The 22,395-nt window shown below is 39.3% G+C and overlaps 1 protein-coding gene across 1 annotated transcript; it reads right to left on the minus strand.

Moving 5' to 3' along the window:
- Positions 1–1,757: 1,757 nt before the first annotated feature.
- Positions 1,758–5,986, minus strand: syce2 (synaptonemal complex central element protein 2). Its single transcript, XM_017705652.2, has 5 exons — positions 5,934–5,986; positions 5,499–5,582; positions 5,250–5,338; positions 4,949–5,144; positions 1,758–1,949 (listed from the first exon to the last, which is right to left on the minus strand). The coding sequence occupies exons 2-5, from the start codon at positions 5,577–5,579 to the stop codon at positions 1,758–1,760; spliced, it is 558 nt and encodes a 185-aa protein (XP_017561141.1). The 5' UTR covers positions 5,580–5,582; positions 5,934–5,986.
- Positions 5,987–22,395: the final 16,409 nt, after the last annotated feature.

Genomic DNA, 22,395 nt, shown 5'->3' on the forward strand with positions numbered 1-22,395 from the left:
CTCTTTGCAGTTCATTCTTTGCAATAAATAAATAAATAAATAAATAAATAATGCTGTTGACAGGCCTGTCAGTTATTACACAATTTTCTAACTGCAATTATCTGAGATGATCACAATTATTTAAGCCGACTACAATATTTTCTACAGATTTAACAACAACATTATACTACAACAAGCAAAATGTACATTTGATGTGCTGGATTGACGCGAATAAATGTGAATAGCAGTAATGCATTCCTAAACACAAAACATGGCACTTGCAAAAAGTTCTAACATGGTGCTCTAACATGTTTAGAGGGCAGCATGAGTAATATTTGTTTAGCTACATAGCCACTGTAAGGGTTTTAGCATGTAGCAGAATTAATGTTTTATTCTGTTGATTATTTCACTCTCAAGGACAAATCTAGCTTTGATTTACTCCACAGAAGATTCTATAACTGTAGACATTTATTAAACCAAACATGGCAGCAAGGAAGCAAGATGGCTAATCAGTTAATTTAACCACTTTAGGCTGGTACTTTAATAGTTGCATATGATAAACACAAGACAAATTTATTCATCGCAATTAGCTATATGACCATTTTCGGCTAAAATTTCTTGATTATGACAGCCCTGCATGTCCCACAATCCTCAAAGTACATGCATTCAGTCTAAGACTGAAGAGAACCCACCAGAATTGGGTAAAAATGATTATTACTGACAGTTGTACATGATTTTATTTTTCATGAAATAGTGAATGAATGTGTTCTTATTCAGCTGCCTTACAAAAATAACTGATTTACCTTATTTTCCTCCTTCAGGTAATGCAATGTAACTTGTAACAACACCCAGACCTTTATACACCCAAAGCAATGTTTTAGAAACTGTCTAGACTAAATCTGAATTACAGTGAATAAGCATGCATAATTAATGTTTCAGCAATCAATGTTTCCAGTGCTCAGGCTTGATTTTCATTTTTTATCTTTCTTTACTGGCCATGACACGCTTAATGTTATATGGTTTCATAAACTGTAACATCTGTGACACAAATGTTTTGAAATACTTACCAATCAGAATATTGCACAGTAAGGTTAAACTTTGAGCTCCTTTTGTTCTGCTCCATTGTTTTTTTGTTTATTATCCTAGTTACATGGTGATTGTGTGCATGTTTTTCGTGAAAAAACCTGATGGTCCACTGCTTTTTAGCCTTCTGTTAAATGGACTCTAATCCAGTCCCCATTTTATGATGGTCTGGGTGTCTATATGTAATGAATAGCTGCTTATTTAGACTTATATAGATTAATAACAATGGCTGGCATCACAAACAGAATTAGGTTTCTAAAAATAAGGTTGGAAGAAAAACTTTCATCTTACAAAGCCTCTCTCTTCATCTTACACAGCAATAACTACACAAATATAGCCTGATAGTTAATGCTTTTAATAACTTTAATAAAACTAAAGATCAAAACGAGCACAAATGCATCCTTTCAGGTTGTTCTGCCTTACAGTACTTTTTCAACAACACTTGTTTTAAATTACACATTTTGTTGTTTCACTAACAGAGCAGCATTACATGCTGTAGGTTTTGGATTTTATTTCTTCTAGAAAAAAAAAAAATATAAATTAGACATAAAATGAGTACAGCGTTTCACTTCCCCGGTAATATAAACAACTTCTATTTTATTGTATTATGGTGTTATAATATTGGTCTCAACTGGATTTCAGGTATCTGGTGCTATGGAAGTATTTTAAGTGCTGTGTGATAAGCGGCATTGTATCTACTGGCCAGTTTGCTGTAGACCTTTGTTGATGGCTGCCAGTGTCTGGCTGGCTCCCTGTAGCTCCATGCTAAGCTGACTGCTGCGCTCCAGCACCTCTGAAAGCTCTGTGAACTTGGTCTCCATCCCTCGACTGTGCTCCTCATAATACTCAAACATTTGTTCCTTCACCTGCTGGCACATCTCACTCACCTGCACAGTCATACACAAACACACAGTACAGATTATGGCAAACTTCACAGTTGAAAAATATTAAACTGTACATAGATAGATAGATTTTATATTTTAGTATTCACTCACCCATGCAAATCATTGAATTCAGGTATTCCAATCACTTCCATGGCCACATGTGTATAAAACCAAGCACCTACGCCTGCAGACTGCAAACATTTGTGCAATCAGACAAGCCCCGTTCTTCTTGCAACCGCCAAACCCAGACTCGCCCATCAGATTGCCAGACGGAGAGGCGTGATTAGTCACTCCAGAGAACTCGTCTCCACTGCTCTAGAGTCCAGTGGTGGCACTTTACATCACTGCATTCCACGCTTTGCATTGTGCTTGGTGATGTAAGGTTGGATGCAACAGCTCGGTCATGGAAACCCATTCCATGAAGCTCTCTATGCTGTCCTTGAGCTAATCTGAAGGCCACATGAAGTTTGGAGGTCCGTAGTGACTGACTCTGCAGAAAGTTTCCAACCTCTGCGCATTATACAATTCAGCGTCCGCTGACCCCGCTCTGTCATTTTACGTGGTCTGTCACTTTGTGGCTGAGTTGCTGTTGCTTCCACTTTGTTATAATACCACTGACAGGTGACTGTGGAATATTTAGTAGTGAGGAAATTTCATGACTGCACATGTTCCACAGGTGGCGTCCGATCACGGTACCACGCTGGAATTCACTGAGCTCCTGAGAGCGACCCATTCTTTCACTAATGTCTGTAGAAGCAGTCTGCAGGCCTAGGTGCTCGGCTTTATACACCTGTGGCCATGAAGTAACTGGAACAGCTGAATTCAATTATTTGGATGGGTGAATGAATACTTTTGGCAATTGTGTGTGTGTGTGTGTATGTATGTATGTATGTATGTGTGTATGTATGTATGTATGTATGTGTGTGTGTGTGTGTGTGTGTATATATATATATATATATATATATATATATATATATATAAAAATTCTCACCAGATATCAGCTAGTTCAACTGATGGCCTATAAAAAGGTGTCTCGTTAACAAGGTGCCACACAAGAAACTTCTCATGATGGGTAAAACCAGTGAGGTCTCTCAAGCCCTTTGCAGCTTTATTGTTTAAGTTACTGTATAGTATATAAAAGAGTTTTACACAAGGCTTGCTGAGAACAATATATCTCAGTAAATATTTCTAACATATAATTAAGAGTATGTTTAAGAGTAACAATAAACATGTCTCTGTGAAAAGTCTAGTACATTCCTATTCAAGTGTTTACTTGTACACACTCACCAAAAATCTTTACATTTTTGGTTTTGTTCGCTAATGTTCTTAACATATCAAATAAATGCAGCATAAAGAGCCACATATTCGCTTGCATTTTTTTGGTAATATTTAGTGAACGAATGAATTTATTCTGATATAAAAGTTGGTGCTGTTAGACTCGGGTAGATTGTAGTTGCTTTAGTTTCTCTGACCTCTGAGTATTTATTGTCTTTCTATGCTTTGTTTTTTTTATCAACTGATATTAAAACTACAGACTTTGACATATGAGGCAACTCATTTGTTGTGGCTCTTGACAGAAAAGGTATTTAAATTTCCATTCTGCCTAAATCGCTAATTCACAGTGTTGAGTTTATGCTTTATGGCTGCAGTCTCCACTGCAGGTTTAGCCTTCGTTACTACAGTGCAGTGCCAAGTAATTTTACAGTGCTGTTGCCAAGAATCAGGTGAAAGGATAAACTGCAACATACTGGCTAGTGGGTCATTTATAACACACTCTTAAACATAAGCCACAGACCTAATTACAAATTAGTCCGCAGGCTGCATTTGGCCCAATATACAGGGTGAGTCAAAAGCCACAGGACACCGTTCTTTTTTATTTTATTATTGACTTTTATCTGTGGGGTCATCTCAAACAAATTGTGTATGCTGAGAAAATCAGCAACAAACACCACCTTCAGCACCGCATCGTGGAGGCTTGTGACAGCATAAAAAATACATAATAAATATAATAAACATAATAAATAAAACGGTGTCCTGTGACTTTTGACTCACCCTGTAGTTACACCACATGCAGTTGATCTGCCCAGATGTTTGATGTCCAACGTGTTTTTTCTCAGCTTTGCACTAAAGCTATGAGGCCGATATAGTTAAGAAGTAATGGAAGCAAATAGGTTTCTATACAAGACATACTCTTATCAAAAAAACAAAACAAAAAAACTATCCTGACTCTTGTCCATATTGACCATTTAAATAACAGCATGTCATGTATTTGAGACTACTTAACAGTTTGACGCAGTTGCAGTGTGCATGACGCAAATTGGTATACATAAGCTTCCGTTACTTATCAGCTACAGTAGCTTCAGAGCTCCAGTGCAAAACTAAAGAAGCAAAATGTCGGATACCAAACATTGGCCTATCGAGTACATTTGGGATGAGGGGAAAACTGCATAAACAAAATTTTACACGAATGAAAACACATTTGTTATACTGTTAATAATAGAATCTGCTTCTGCCCCAAACCTCCTGAACTATTTCCTCTTGTCCTGATCATGTTTTCGACTTTCTCTACTTCTCTAGGACACCTGCCAAAGCTTGACAACAGAGCATCCAGTAACAAGACACAGAGACTCTGCCAAAGCTGCCCCTGAAATCCCAGCCTCGCCAACTGTTTTAGAACTATTGAATTTTCTAGGATCATCTTCCAAGAACAAATCACCCGCTTCCTCTATCTCGGCTGACTAATTACAAGGGTGATTAAAACTACTAGGTTCAAAGTCACCGTCTTAACAAATGTTCCATGACCCTAAGCTCCCATGAGAGTTGTCTGCAGAGTTATGCGGTAGCTTCTGAACTTATGGATTAATGTGTTTTTCCTTGAGTCTCGTCTTGCTTCAGTCTATACACCTTTGAACCAAGCAACAAGCACATTTCCCGCAAACACTTGAACGGTATTGTAAAGTGCTATTTTACAGACTACGGTTTCACTAAACAGCAAACAATACCTTCCGCATCAGCTTCTCCTCAAAGCTGCTCAAGACTTTCTGGTCCATGGCCCTGCTCTGGTTGATGCGCTCGATAAGGTCTTGAGCTTTCCTCCCAATCTCATCTATTTTTGAGTTAACAGGCTTGGGGACAACATCATCCACAGCAAGGCTCACAGGTGAACATCTGCTTGAAACATTGATGCCGGAGTCCTCACTTCAAGAAAAAGGATGGAAAGTGAGTGACATGATCAAGGACTTTCATCCTTTTCTTCCAAAAACACTTCACGACCTGGTACCTTCTTACCATCATGCCACTCACCTTTGCTGGTCGTGGCCATCATCTAGCGTTACAAAAGACAGCGTTTCACCTGTCGTCTCATGGTCTATACTATGCTCCTCCTGTGCCAACTAGGGAAAACCAAAAGATTGTACATTTTCTCCCTTTCTCATTACTGTTTTTTTCCTTTTACAATCAATGTCGCACGAGTCAACGTAACTATAGTACCATTTTACTGCTTTTACCTAAAATAGTCAGATTAACTAACGTTACACCTTTAGCTAACGTTACCTTTGTTTGCGCCCGATGAGGAGCTTTAGGCGTCGACTGAAATGTAGCAGAGCCCGGGTGTCCAAAGAAATGCTGAGCCATGACCTGTAAGACCAAATTACACCAGACTTAACTGTTTTATTTTAATGTTAACAGATTTAAGCAGCTTTTCTGACGTTTGCAAGCCAAGCCGGCTGCCTACTAGCAGCACGTCAGGTAACGTAACCGAGCTAACCGCTACCAAGCAACCAGCAGGCTAAATAACAGCTAGGTCAGCTAAGCTAATTAGCTTTCTAAGTTTCTTTACGCTACTTTATTTCTCACGTTCGCTAAATTAAGAAATTAAGAAGTACTTTGAATCATCTGCTGCTTGGACACCTAGCCAAATGTAAAACAAAGCGTAATGTAGTTTATAGACCGCTCTATTGACATGTAGATTAGCTAGTTTAGGCTGACATTTCCAACGGCTCCCGAATCCAGACGCGACGGAGAGCCGATGTGAGTGAAGCACCGGAATCCGGTCTTTCCTGCGTCTTCGGTAGTAGAAGTTTTATACACGACGTCTGCATCCCTGTTGCAAGCTGGAGGCTTTCAATAATAATAATAATAATAATAATAATAATAATAATAAAAAACTTACAATACTACAACCCCAATTCCAATGAAGTTGGGACGTTGTGTAAAACAGAAATAAAAACAGAATACGGTGATTTGCAAATCCTTTTCAACCTCTATTCAACTGAATACACTACAAAGACAAGATATTTAGTGTTAAAATGGATAAACTTTATTCACTCATTCACACACAAATATTCAGTCATTTTGAATTTGATGCCTGCAACACATTCCAAAGAAGTTGGGACAGGGGCGTGTTTACCACTGTGTTACATCACCTTTCCTTTTAACAACACTCAGTAAGCATTTGGGAACTGAGGACACTGATTGTTGAAGCTTTGTAGGTGGAATTCTTTCCCATTCCTGCTTGATGTACAGCTTCAGTTGCTCAACAGTCCGGGGTCTCCGTTGTCGTATTTTGCGCTTCATAATGCGCCACACATTTTCAATGAGAGACAAGTCTGGACTGCAGGCAGGTCAGTCTAGTACCCGCACTCTTTTACTACTAAGCCACACTGTTGTAACGTGCAGAATGTGGCTTGGCATTGTCTTGCTGAAATAAGCAGGGACGACCCTGAAAAAGACGTTGCTTGGATGGCAGCATATGTCGCTCCAAAACCTGTATGTACCTTTCAGCATTAATGGTGCCTTCACAGATGTGCAAGTTACCCCTGCCATGGGCACTAACACCCTCATACCATCAGAGATGCTGGCTTTTGCACTTTGTGCTGAAAACATTTCAGCATCAAATTCAAAATGAGTGAATATTTGCAAAAAACAATAAAGTTTATCCGTTTGAACATTAAATATCTTGTCTTTGTAGTGTATTCAATTGAACAGAGGTTGAAAAGGATTTGCAAATCATCGTATTCTGTTTTTATTTCTGTTTTACACAGCGTCCTAACTTCATTTGAATTGGGGTTGTATATTGTAATGTTTATGTCCAGTCTGAAGACAGAACATATTACAGTGTGGTCATTTGTGGTTAAAGGTCTTCTTCCTGTTATGTGTTTGTTAGTGTATTCTAAGTCTGATTCTTAAGGCAATTAGAAATGGTTACATGTTATATCTGGGGTCTTGGCAATGGAGGTGTGGGTTAGAGGCCTGAGTCCTTCAAGCCTGACACCTGAAAGGTTGATCATGCCTATATGTTAGGAGCCAACTATGGGCCTAACTCTGTCTTGGAGTTAAACACCCCATTCCCTCATAGAGAAGCTTACTGAGTCAGAGTCATTCACAGCCATGGGAACCAGACGTCTGTTTAATGCCCGCAAAATGTCCCACACAGAAAGTTATTCCAGGATATAGTAGGAAATTTAGACATTAATTTACACTAGTTTTAAGTTTTTGCCTAAATTATGTTTTTCACAACGCATTCATGGGAGACGGGTACATGCAGGGTATTGCAGGGCAAAATAGCCCAAGGAATTTTTTTTACTATTATTGTCCACATTCTATATAGATAAGGATGAGTTGGTAAGTTTCTCTACAGTGCTTTCTACATCTAACACACTGTCATTTTTAGCCAAAAGGGGACATCGGGTCTTTGGCCAGTGATCCTACAATCCATAATGTATTGCATAATCGCAGTAAGATGCTTACCTGGGAATTTGAAACACTTAAAATCCACATCATTGTTTTTTTACCATGCCAAAACAGGGACATACCCAGAGGGAGAGTCGACCCCATATTAAATGCACTGTTTCCCCTGATGTGCATTTGTGGAGAACAGCACCCAGTAATCCCTAAATGGATAAAGCCTTGTGCTTGGCTGTGGGCACATTAATGGACAGAGGTAATAACAATGAGATTGTGCAAGAGACTCACAGTTAATCCTTTCTGCTGCTCGGTCAGTTTGGGCAATATGTGGAGCAATGAAAGAAAATGTCAGTGGAAGAGAGAGGGTTGAGGTGAGGGAACACTGAGAAAAATGAGACTTTAATTGTGTGCCCATTTTAAGAGGGGGCATTTTTAAAGCTCTTATTGTGTTTAACTTCTCCTCTCATTGAAATTCAGGTGATTTCAGGTCTAACAACTACACTTAGTATGACAAAGACAAATGCCACTTGTTCTCGTTGGTCTAAATCAGAGGCTCTGAACCTGTCGCAGCTCACGGCCCACACAAATGACCACAAAATCTTCCACAGCCCTCGAAAAGATTTAATCAGTCCAATTGAGTTTTTCTGACTCACCTGATAAGGTGGTGATGTTTTTGGTGGCTATAAAGTGGTGGATGTCAGGCTGAAGAGGGGAAAACTGGTTTTGGTTCATTCCAATTTGGTTTAGATACATGCTCACTATGTTTAGTCTCAAAGTGATGGTGAAAATTCTTTGACTTTTGACATGTGAAGAGACGTTTGAGCAAACAACAGAGCATTTTCAGTTGCTGTGTGTATGAAGCCCAGCAGTAGCTACTTACTGCTACATTTTCTTTAATTCTTTGATAATATGCTTATAACCCTGAGCTAAGGGAATGTAAGTTCCAATATGGACATGAATGGATTCATGTTTCTTAACCATAAATCACACTTGATTTACTAGATGCTCCTAAAAAGCATGAAAGATGACATCATTAGATTAGAAACTCAAAACCCAAAAGGCAACTGAAAGCACTCAAAGTCAGACTAGGGGCCAAATTTCATTTGAATGCAAAATCCAAAATAGAGCACAGCTGAAGGAGAGGAGGACAGGAAGCTGCTGGGACAGAGTGACACAAAAAAGATGTTGGAACAGACAAAACCTGAGATTCACCTCACTGAGTCCGATAGAATGGCTGGTTCATCAATGTCCACAAAAAATCTACTCTGTATGATGGAAGCTTTATATAACATAGATTTCAGATGAAAGCACTGCGTATCTGTTTTCACAGAGTTTTACTTTTTATCAAATACTGCAAGCATGCAGACACTTTGGTTTTTTGTTATTTAATATGCTTCCAGTGCAGATATTCGCTTTTACTAGACTTTCTACTGTGCATTCATAAGCATCAGTACAATACATCAGTAAAGCAATAACATTAGCACTTGTTCTCTTTGTAACTGGTGTTTCTGCTGTGTTCAGTTTGTCCTGCAGCCTTTTTAACATGACTGCTGGATTTTCTCTTACTTTCTTTATTGTTAGTCTGAGAAGACATAGTGAAATCTGAAAAAAAAGTGACAATGTGAAAAATGCAAGTAAAAATAGAATGAAATCATGTAAACTCTATATTTTGTTGAAAATTGCACAAAGACAACATATCAAATGTTGAAACTGAGAAATGATATTGCTATTTTAAACATCTATTTTAGAGTCTGTTTTGAATTTGATGCCAGCAGCACATTCCAAAAAAGTTGGGACAGGAGTATGTTTAACAACACACTGTAAGTGTTTAGGAATTAAGGAGACCAATTCCTATAGTTTTGTTTGTGAAATGTTTTCCCATTCTTGTTTGATATAGGATTTCAGCTGCTCAACCGTTCTGTTGTACATTTTATTTCATAATGCGCCAAAGGTTTTCAAAGGGTGACAGGTCTGGACTGCAGGCAGGCCAGTTTAGTACCCGGACTCTTTTATTATACAGCTATGATGTTGTAATACATGCAGAATGTGGTTTGATAGCGCCTTACTGATATATTCAAGCCCTTCCCTGAAAAAGACGTCATCTGGATGGCAGCATTTGTTGCTCCAAAACATGTATATATTGTTCAGCATTAATTTGTGCAGATAAGCCAGTCACCCATGCGCACTAATGCACCTCCCTATCATCATGGATGCTGACTTTTGAACAGTTAACAGATAAATACCCAATAGTCTTTAGTTCAGACGACAATGTCCATGACTCCCAAAAAGAATTTCAAATTTTGATTCGTTGGACCAATGAGCTCGGGTCCAGAGAAGACAGCAGCATTTCTGGATCCTGTTTATATACAGTTGCTTCTTTGCATTTCAGAGTTTAAGCTTGTGTTTCTCAGATGTGTTCCTGGGCCTGAAGGCATGAGATCACAACCAGCCAATGTTGGTTTTCAGCCTTTTTTGTCCCTTGCATACAGATTTTTTTCCAGATTCTCAGAATTTTTAATGATGTGATGTACTGTAGATGATGAAATTCCAAAGTTATTGCTATTGCTATTTTATGTTGAGAAACATTATTCCTCCACTATTGCACTATTTACCTGCGCAGTCTTTCATAAAGTGATGGACCCAATCTTTTCTTTTGAAGGATTCAGCCTCTCCGAGGTCCTCTTTTTATACACAGTCATATTACCTGTTGCCAGTTGACCACCAGGTGTTTTTTAACATTACACAACTTTACCAGCGTTTTGGTGCCCCTGTCTCAGCTTTTTTGAAATGTGTTGCCGGCATCAAATACAAAATGGGCATGTAAGTCTTATATTCAACATTTGGTATGTTGTCTTTGTACTATTTTCAATAACATGTGAGGTGGAAATGATTTGCATATCATTGTATTCTGTTTTTATTTACATTTGGCAGTGTCACAACTTTTTTGAAAATGGGTTTGTACATTTGTCTGGGGATGATTCGTTATAGTTCCTCAAGCTATAATTGCATACTGTAGCTTCCGCCACACGCTCTGCAATTCAGAAGGGACTTTAGATGTGTAGTATGCAAAGCTGTGCCATGCACTCTTCCCATTGCACATTTTAGATTTTTTGTTTTATTTATGTCCAATATGTTAAACAAGTAACTAGATATCGTGCACTAAATTTACAGAAAATGTATGTATTTTAGTGCGTTCTCTGTAGAGGATATGTAAACTGACAACAAAACAAAATCAACAAAATATAATTTGATCAGGGCTGTTCAAACTTTTGCATGAGACTGTATAATGTATTTTTTTAACTGGACTTAACTGGTCTCTCTGTATCTATACTGTTTTATCTTTTGGCCATTTTGCACTTTTCCCCCACAAGACAATAAGTTTGGGAACCCCTGCTATACAGTAAACAGACTGGTCTATGACCATGGGATGACCAAAAGATTTATCATTGAGAATTCAAACAACACACGGCTGATATACTACAGTGCACCATTCTCTAATAGGAAGAAGTTCAGAACACGATCATTTCTGTGGTGTATGTTCAGCCACAGACTGAATTGAGAATGGCATCATGTTCCCGTTTCAGTTGGAGGTCAGAAATTGGAAACGCAGCAGTGTCAATATCAGTGGCAAATGGCTACTGCAAAGCCACAGCTGCACTGTACGGTATCCCTGCCGTCTCAGTGTCTCTTACTAAACAATGCAATACCATCCACCCGGAGCGAGACACATTAATCTGCTTTATAATAGGCTTTTTAAAGAGAGTAATGGAGCCTCAAATCCCCACACTTAGTGAATGCTGTCAGAAATGTCCTCATTATTTCATTATGAAACATCAAGTAATATAAAAGATGTTATGTCTGACAAGCCATATCATACCTATTCAATCCTGACCTGCAGTTTGTTTTTTTGCTGTTGTTTTAACATTGTTTCCAAGTTTCAATCTGGCTATATTATTTTAGTGCCAACACAAAAGCTAAAATAAAGCGCAGCCTAAATATTTCTTTAGATATTCTCTTAAAAATTAACGTGCCTTAGAGAATTCTTTAGAGCAATGCCACTTTTTTGTCACTTTTAACAACCTTTCTTCAAAGAACCATTTTTGTAAATGAGATTCGGCTTCACTGAAGTGCTGATACACTCGTTCAGTTTGCATGATCTCCATAGAAAAGCACTGGCAACAGAATGAGATGCTCTGGTGTAGCTACATAAGCCTAAGATCACCATGCCCAATGCCAAGCGTCAGCTAGAGGGGCTTAAAGACAAGGACATAGCTAGAACTTCTAGAACAGGCCAGGTACAACCTAGATATTTGATTGGTGTGACACACTGCTTAGAAAAAAATAATAAAATTGCAATACTGTCTGGAAGTGACCACACCATAAATAGATGACCAAACCATAAATAGATATGTTAGTTCTTCTTTGTAACTAAGTCTATCCATCATTTCCAGATGAATAAAATATTACAATACAACTATTGCTGAAAGTAAATTGACAGAGAAATCTGTGGTGATGTAACACTCTGTAGTTCTACAGTTACAGACTGTAGTCCATCTGTTTCTCTGATACTTTGTTAGCCCCCTTTTACCCTGTTCTTCAGTGGTCAGGACCCCCATGGACCCTCACAGAGCAGGTCCTCTGCAGAGACTCTGATGTGGTGGTAGTGTGTTAGTTTGTGTTGCGCTGGTGTGAGTGACACAGCAGTGCTGCTGGGGTTTTTAAACACCTCACTGCTGGACTGAGAACAGTCCACCAACCAAAAATATCAAGCCAGAAGTGTCCTTTGGACCGCATCAGATGGGCTACTGTCTCTGACTTTACTTCTAGAAGGTTAACCAAGAAGGCAGAGGAGTCTAATAGAGTGGACAATGACACACAGTGTTTAAACTCCAGCAGCACTGCTGTTCCTGATCTACTTATACCAGCACAACACACACTAACACACCACCACCAGTGTCAGTGTCACTGCAGTGCTGAGAACGATCCACCACCCAAATGGTACTTCAGTGTCAACACCTCAGTGTCACTGCTGGACTGAGAATTGTCCACCAACCAAAAACATCCAGCCAACAGCATTTTGTGACCACTGATGAAGGACTAAAGGATGACCAACACAAACTGTACAGCAGAAGACGAGCTACAGCCTTTGACTTGACAGTGTTGACAGTGAGTGGACACACACTAATACACCTCCACCACATCAGTGTCACTGCAGTGCTGAGAATGATCCACCACCCAAATAATCCCTGCTCTACGGTGGTCTTGTGGGGGTCCTATGGGGTTTCTGGGGGAAGTAAAGTTTGCAGAGAAACAGATGAGCTACAGTCTGTAATTGAAGAACTACAGAGGGCTACTATATGTTAAATGGAGCTCACAAAATGGACAATGAGTGTACAAACAAGGAGATGGTCTTGATGAAGCGGCTGGTCAGTGCACATGAGTCTACTGATTAAAAAGCTAACCAGACTGCGCTGTATAAGCTAACCTATAACGTTGTTGATGCCTTATTAATGATGGCTTTCTAATGATGGCTGACTGTCTCATTTTCCATAACTGGGGTGGCCAGTAGTGACAATGCTTCATTCTAGAGTGGCACTGGTCAAATCCAGAGTGATGGAGCTCCAACCAATGCTTTTGGAATTAGCTGGGATGGTGTTTGTGGTCCAAAACTAATCATCCAACATCAGGACCTGACTTTACTAATGCTCATATGGTTGAATGCAATTAAATCCTCACAGCAATGCTCCAACATTTAATATAAAGCTTTCCCGTAAGATAGAGGCTAAGGTAGAAACCAACTCCCTGTTCTTGATTTCAAATGAAACATAGGGGGATCAGGTGTGTACAGATTTTGGGCCTACAGTGTAACATTCCCTCTTGCATCTCGGGTAGGGCCTCCAGAGCGGGCCACTCCGCCTCTAAACAGTGGAAATCCATCAGGGAAATAGAATGGTCTGGAAAAGGCCCCTTTTTCCACATGGTTGAATAATAGTGGTAAAGCAAGCTGCTTCTCCTCACTCGAGGCTCTTCACATGTGCTTTTAGAAGTGGGTCATTATGAAACCAACAAATCCTGTGCATGCTCAAACTGCCTTATGTAAGAGGAACACTGCTAGCTTAGCTGTAGCTTAATCATTTTTTGACAGGATGATAAATATTACTGCAAACAAAATATTTTATAACTATAGCTAAAGCAAGTAAACCATACAGAGACATAGAACGCTCTTATGTTAAGCTCATGTTTTAGCTTAAGAGGGGCTGTAATCTGCCTGAAAAGTTAACTCAAGACTCAAGCGACTCATGAATTACACAACTACATGAACTACAGCAATCTGTAAAATCTATAAAGAATAACTGTAACTGTATGTTTTTTTTCCTTTTTAAGGATTGCGAATGGGGGGTGCACAGTGGGAGAGATGGAGAGAGCACAAAACAGTGAGAGGGAGAAACAAAGAGCGAGACAAAGAGGACAGGGGTAACAGAGGAGAGGGAGATAAGAGGAGAAAAAGACAGAGACAGAGATGGGAGACAGAAAACAGAAAGAGAGATGGCGGGGTGGTGTGAAAAGTACAAAAACAAAAGTAAGAGAAAACAAATGAGTGATGGAGGGAACAAAAGCTAAAGTGTGACATTATTTCTGACATCCTGATTGTCATTCCTTAAAGTTTCCATTAAAATCAACTTCAAGGAATGTTTACAAATCCGTTTTCATTTAAACGGCTGAAGGCTTAGGCTGATACTTAATCTGCAGTCCTCTTGAAAGGTGATGCTCTATTACAAGAGAACTAATAGTATTTACCAAGTACAGTGCTGCTCCACTAAGAGCCATACAGAAGTACCCGGAGTGCTACTGCATTTCTCTGCTGTCTGAAATCAGGCCATCGAGACTGCAGCCGAATACACAGAACCAGCCTGCAGTATCCTTTAAAACTATATTCACAGTGCCTTCATCTGCAGTCCGCTGCAAAGGTTTGAACACACCTGGTCAAATGAAATGTTTTGCTGATTTCTAAGGGAAACTAACATCTTCTACAGGGAACACACTCAGATATGACATTTTGTCTGCAGATTTATGTCTACAGTTTCCTTTTATTAGCTGAGTTTAACAGTACTGGGAAAAAAAAATTAAATGTGCTGTAAATTTTGCACAGGCTAGATTTGATCATTTTTTTCCTCGATATGTTAAATTCATCAAATAAATAGTAATCATGCATTAAAATGTGCAGCGGTGCGTTCGCTGTAGATGATGTCTTCACTTATTTACACTTTCAGAACATCAACAAAACAAGGCGTTTGCCCAGGTGTCACGGTTGGCTACTCCCACTACTCCATGTGCCCCTTTGTTTTGATCTACCATGTGCATTTGTCTTGGTTTTCTAGTCCACCCCTGATTGTCTCCACCTGTGTTTGCGCCTGTCCCTCATTACCCTTATGTATTTAAGCCCTGTGTTTTCCCCTGTCTGGTTACTGGTCTTTGCTTGAATCTCTGTCTGTGTTGTTTGGATGTTTATGCCTGTGTTCATTTTGTCATGTCTGTCTCTTCAGCTCTCTGTATTGGCTATTTGACGCTGGACCGTTTGGACTATGACCCTGGATCTGCCCTTAATAAATCTCGCTTATCTCAGCACGTGCGTCCGCCTCCTCGCTCCGCGTTACACCAGGGCTGCCCACTTTTTCATACAAGTCTATGTATACCATTCTACCCATCAGTCACATCACTGGCGCTCAGTGATAAAAGATTTTAAGTGTTGAATGTGTTGTTACACTCAGTAAAATGTACAGTATTCACAGATATAACTTCTTCATACTGAAGATCAGCCAACAAATTATGTGTTCATCATTCATAATTCATTTCAGCGAATGTACAAAACTGTAACACGGCTAAATATTATGGCACAGATAATTTGTACAAACACATAAATGTGGCACTACTGTCCTATAGTAAAGCTGCACTATGTAAGACTTCATTTGTTAAAGCTGAAAGAAGTAGTGTCTGGAGAAAAAAAGAACATGGTAAAATATGGTGTCTATACTTTGGATACAGATTTCAGAGAAATTTTACGGACCACCTCATACATCATCTTTACTTATCAATGACACCTGTGCAGGCTGAAGATAAAAAAAAATTATATATATATATATATATATATATATATATATATATATACATATCACTGTTGTCGGAAACAAAACCTCGTATCTCCATTTTTCAGATTTTTTAATATTTTGGAAGCACTTGTTGCTCTTTACATTGTGTGTAAATTTCATGATGAATGGACCAAAATAAATGGCCCAATATGACTTGGAAAAAAGTCTGGTTCCAGTGACTTACATTAAAAGTAAAGTAGGTTTTTTCCTTCTCCTGAAAAGTTACCATTTCAAGGTTTTCTTCCAACAAACGCCCATTTCCACCGGAGAGGTCCCCAAATCCCTGAAACTTACATATTGTAGCGTTAATGTGTAATGACTTAGATTATCATTCGCACAGTCCAAAAAAATTCTTTCCTTTTACTTTTAACAGCTTTAGTGACATTAATATCGTTTTTTTCCAGAGCAGAGGCCCTAAAAATGTTTTATTGCTAAATCTATCACTATAAACTGACAATATTAATGAATAATAATCAGCTAGATATCTTTGAGTAGACATGTAAATTAAGCAATGAGTCGTCCATCCTGTCTTGAAGCCACTTCACTTCTTAGAAAACACTTCAATCCATGTGATTCCTTAGACTGTTTTAACATAACTCTAAGAACTTCGTTCAGAAAGATCCAACAATATCTTGTAATATTTGCCTGCGCTCTACACCAAACACAGTTCATTAGTCTTTGATTCTTTGAGATTAACTGGAAAAGTTTGGGAGCCCCAGTCAACGTGACGTGTTTCGCTGATTTTCAAATGAATACATCCGCTAAAGAGAAGATAGTTTACCACATTTTTCCCAACATGTTAAACTCATAATTAATACACAGTGCCCTGGAAGAAACACTTCAGATTCCCTGAACAGAAACTTTACTGTGGACGGCTCCATTTTTGGAAATTAGACGTGTGAGGAACAATTTTAAAATATAAAGAACCTCCATATAATATAAAATTAAATGAAAGGTTCTTCACACTCACAATTCACATTTTCAAATGTGGTTCTTGAGGGAGCCAGAAGTGTTTTTTCTTTAGTGTTGCTCAAAGAAGTGTATCGCTAAAAAGTTCGTTTTATTCACTTATTTTATCTTTTATCATTAAATTCAGCATTTATTATTTGGGTGGCGGCTCATTTTCAGCACTGCAGTGACATTAAGGTAGCGGTGGCATTTTAATGTGTGTTGCATTTGTACAAGTGGATCAGACACAGCAGTGCTGCTGGGGTTTTCAAACACCTCACTGCTGGACTGAGAACAGTCCACCATCTAAGAATATTAAGCCAGAAGTGTCCTTTGGACTGCATCAGATGAGCTACCGTCTCTGACTTCACATCTAGATGGTGGGCCAAGAAGGCAGAAGAGTCTAATAGAGTGGACAGTGAGTAGACACAGCGTTTAAAACTCCAGCAGCACTGCTGTGGCTGATCTACTTGTACCAGCGCAACACACACTAACACACCACCACCATTGTCAGTGTCACTGCAGTGCTGAGATTGATCCATCACCCAAATGATACTTGCCCTGTGGTGATCTTGTGGGGGGTCCTGACTACTGAAGAACAGGGTAAAAGGTGGCTAACAAAGTATGCAGAGAAACAGATGGACTACAGTCCATCTACACTACAAAGTGCACCTATATAGTAAGTGGAGCTGATAGAAACAAGTAGGTGCACTTAATGAAATGGCCGGTCATATGTTTGTAAAATAATTCAAAGAACCATTGGAATGCACTAAAGCAGATAGGCGGACTGCGGCCCGAGTCAGGACCCAGAAGCTGTCCTCTGTGGACCTGGATCTGTAACCGACAAACTATGGAGAATTATTTCATTTTGATGGGGTGGTCCTTTTTTAATCGGCATAACTTTTCTAGCCTTTATACAGTAGCTTTAGCGGCCCGAGAGACTCCCAGACCAATTGCATTTTTAGTAAATATCACATGTGACGCTACTCAGCCAATCAGATCTGTGCATTGCGATGAGCACACAGCAAGAAACAGCAGTCAGAGAGGAAAGTGAGTCAGAGGGAAGTTATTTAACGTGCTGTGCTCTGAAAAGAGAAAACTGACAATAAATGTTGTTAAAATGTGACTGAATTGTACTTTATTTGATCTGATATTCAGTTGTTGACTGTATAAGATGTTGGCATTCTTACTCGGCTACTTCAGTAAACAGTACGGTACTGTGTGAAAGTCACACCCATTTTCAAAATCTATTTATTTGTGTAGTTTGTGTTTATTTGCTGAGAAAAGTGTTGATATTTGAATAAACAAAATTCATAGAATATTAATAATGATCATATATATATATATATATATATATATATATATAATAAATAGTGATTTTATGGATATCAGTGTGTTTGTTTACCCATTTCCGCACCTCTCCTCGAGGAAGTCCAGTATTATATGTAACCAGCTCCTGGTTTGACCAATCAGTGCTTCAGTAAATTGAGCTCATGATGTAATAGATGATATTAACGAGTCTCTGTGGCGGCTGTGAAGGTGTCCAGGAAAAATATGGACCCCAGAAATTCTTGTTACTGTTTATTGTTTTTCTGTTTATTTGAATTATGAATACGACTTTATTCTAATGTATATTGTGATAAACTCCCTGCTGAGGGAAACTGTTTAAAAGTTTGCTTAGATGCCTAAAACTTTCCCACAGTGCTGTATATGGCACTGAATCATGAGCAGGCGATGTTCCGGACCTTTACTTGAGGAAATTTTCTGAATTTTAATTAAAGACCCCTGCACTAAGGGTTCTCTGTGATGGAGCACCTGTGCCATGAGGTCCTTTAAAGAAAAAGGATGGTGCTAATGTAGGTGTTGGATATAAACACAAGAATGTGCTGCTCTGAACATGTTATCTTAGGTGCATCATCGTAATGGGAGTGTAGGAGTAACCCAGCAGGGCTGCGGGTCAGCTGGATGTGTGAGACTCGGTGTGAACATTTCTCTCACTGAGTGTCCAGACTGGCTCTGCGGTCGCCCATTGACGACACCGCTCTTAGAAGGATTAGCAGCGTAAACAGATGCCTACGAGAAAAGAAGCGTTTCAGGGAGATCACACATCTTCGTGGAATCCCCAACTTAATGGACTTAGTGTGATCTGCTCGGCATGATCGAGGGAGGCGCTGGAGTGAGTTCTCAGAGGCGGGCTAAAGCCGGCGCGCTTCCCTCGTGTCCAATGACCGCGCGTGGAAACGCAGTGGAAACAGGGGGCGGCGTAGTGCGCTAGAGAACACGGTCTAATGAGGAGCGGAGACGGACAGCGATTCACTTCAGCACCGCGGACAGCGCGGCTCACTCCCAGCAGCGGCTTCGGCTGGAACAATAACTGCTGCTTTCAGCTCTGGAGACGTCCAAACCCCAACAAGTCCAGCGAGGCTTCCAGCAAACATACAGATACAACGAAGGAAAGAGCCTTAAGAATGTGAATTTCACTCTGTGCTTCCAAGAAAGAGCATCCAGCGCCTTACGATGAAGGTAAGAATTGGTACAAATGGCCATTTTGTCCATTTGTGAAAGAAATAAAGGTGCCAAAAAGCGTTCTTTGGAGCCAAGAACCACTTTTGGATCTCTTCTTTGGTTGGTTTAAAAGAAACGTTCAGAATCTGATTTGCACCTGAAGCAGGTGGTGAATATGTCAAATCTTAAGGCGTTTTACTAAGTCATTTACTATTTTATCGGGTTCAAATCAGTATTTTCCTTACTTTAATCATTAACAAAACAAAAGAAGATCCCAATTCGACTATGGATGAATGACATTTACATCTACGGCATTTGGCTCATGCTCTTATCCAGAGGAGCTTACAATTTGCTCAGTTTACACAGGTAGGTGAAGGTGGTGTTAGGAGTCTTGCCCAAGGACTCTTGGTATAGTGTAGGGTGCTTGCTTGATTGAATCCCAGTCTACAGCATAGAAGACAGAAGTGTTATCCACTACACTACACCAACCACTATGTATAGAATCAGAATATTCAAATATGTACTGTTATATGTTTACATTTATCATTTCAGACGAGAATTTAGTTGGACAAGAATGGGTTGAATAATCACCATGTAAAGGCTCTATACCAGAGGTCACTAATAGGCGGGCCGTGGCGAGTCCGGACCCAGAAGCTGTCCTATGCGGACCTGGATCTGTAACAGATAAACTATGGAGAATTATTTAATTTCGACAGGGTGGTCCTTTTTTAATTGGCATAACTTTTCTAGCCTTTACAGTAGCTTTAGCGGCCTGAGAGACTCCCAGACCAATCACATTTTTAGTAAATATCACACGTGACACTACTCAGCCTATCAGATCTCTGCATTACGATGCACACATGGGATGGACGAGGCAAGAAATAGCAGTCAGAGAGGAAAGTGAGTCAGAGGGAAGTTATTTAACGTGCCCTGCTCTACAAAGAGATAATTGACAATAAATGTTGCTGAAAAATCATTGAATTGTACTTTATTTGATTTGATATTCAGTTGTTGACTGTGTAAGATGTTGATATCAAGTGATATTCTGGACCTTTTCTTGAGGAATTTTTCTCTAACTGGACCTTATTGAATTTTAATTAAAGACCCCTGCTCTACACTAATCAAAATTAGATTTTTCTCCTAGAACTATACAACCAAGCCAACAACCACTTAGGCAGCTTCGTCTTTAAGAGCACAGCCGTTTATCCATCCCTTGTTTGTCTAATTGTGGTTTCAATCTTTGATCCTCTCTTCTAGAAAGTTATACAATGGTTGATGGTTTGTCCAAGGCCATCCACCGTACACGAGCACTGAGTTGGTGAAAGAAACAAGAAACTCCTCCAAATAATTAAGCAGGATAAAAGAGAGTCATGAACTCCCTGAACGTAACCAGCTTCAATATCACGGATGAGACTGGACACGCCTATCAGTACTCCTTTCCTGATGAGGACTCTTTGTACAAGGAGTACAAGCCAGTATCCCGGGACCTTATACCACTCCCCAAAGCAGTGCTGTACCTGCTAATGGGTGCTTTGGTGGTGGTCGCAGTTGCTTATGCCATCGTGGGCCATCTGATCAAGGACCTAGCCAATGATGTAGTAGGTAAGAACGCACCTGAATTTTTTATCCGAAGTGAAAGGCCTTTTATAGCAAACGTGATAGAAGTGACTGCAAATGTTGTTGACAAGTTTCTTAGTTACTGCCAAAGTCAGGTCAAGTTTAAAGTCATGCTCAACATGAAGATGTGGCCTGCAGTTCAGCACCAAACGTCAGCTTCTACTGAAAGCAGTAGGCTTTGACTGGCTTTAACTTTATCAGTTTAATCTCACTGTAAAAGGTGGTATGAATAAAAAGTGAAGGCTTAAAAATGAAAAGTTCCCAAAGGCTCCTACCCTTTCCATAAAGATCACTTTTTTGCAAGGAAGGAAGAAATAGTTTCTACCAGGGCGCTCTTAAAAATGAAAGCTCCTGAACGGTTCTTGGCCCAGTATAGTTTCTAGAAAAAAACCTTTACATTACTCTAACACGGTTTACCTTATGGTAAAAAAGGTTCTTCACACTCTTACAGCATTTGCAGTCTTAGCAAAAAGAGTTCTACCACAAAAAAGGGTTCTGTAACATGTATCAATATCATCTAATATACACTCTAAGTATATAAGTATAAAGGTGCCAGGGTTATTTGTATAATACCATGAAGAACCGTATTTCTTTGGTTTCAATGGATGGTTCTTTAGTGAACTCTTTTTGTAAGTAAGGTGTATATGTGTGAAGAACCTTTTTAAAGCTTAAAGAATGGCCACATAATGCAAATGTGTCCATTATGTGAAGGTTTTACAACCTTAATAAAGGTTTTTCACACTGGTACATCTGAGTGATTCTTCTATAGCAGGGGTCACCGATCATGTCCACAATGGGCCAGCGTGGCTGCACATTTTCATTCCACTCAAGCAGAACACCTGGTTCTACTAAGTTTAAGCAGTTTGTTTCAGTCTTCAAACAGCTGATTAGTTATATAAGCTGAGCTCCTGCTAGGTTAGGATGAAAACCTTCAGCCACACCGGCCTTTCATAGATAGGTTTGCTGACCCCTTTGTGACGCCTTCTTTGTTTGAGGACTGAACCATTGGTTACATGGTCCTTTAAATCGGGGGTGGGCGATATGGCCAAAAGTATTGCGATACTTTATTTAATGATACTTTCATTTCCATAATACACGATATGCATCACCTTTTTTTTCTGGGATTTGGTAGGTTGGAACAGAGAAAATAGAACACTTATTGCCACAAATGAAAATAATAATAATAATTATTATTATTATTGTTATTATTATTATTCCAAAATGCACTGCACTAAGTCCAACTAAACAGGTCTATTTTTTCTCTTTCTACAATTAAACATGCAGTTAGTCAGTGTTCATTAAGTACTGATGATATATATGATCTGCTCAGAAAAGAATATCATGAGATAAGTATCTTCATATTGTTACATACCCACCTACATTCAAGAATCATGTTCTCTATCATAGAAAAGAAGCATTAAACGATGCAAAGAGTCAATTATGCAATAATTCAAGTCACCATGGTTGTGCCTTTACTGAAGAACCCTTGAAGAACCACTTTTTTAAAAGATGTACAAGATCTTCCATTGTTAGGTTGGGACCCCAAA

Source organism: Pygocentrus nattereri, chromosome 14, assembly GCF_015220715.1.
Source record: "Pygocentrus nattereri isolate fPygNat1 chromosome 14, fPygNat1.pri, whole genome shotgun sequence".
Taxonomy (NCBI): Eukaryota; Metazoa; Chordata; class Actinopteri; order Characiformes; family Serrasalmidae; genus Pygocentrus; species Pygocentrus nattereri.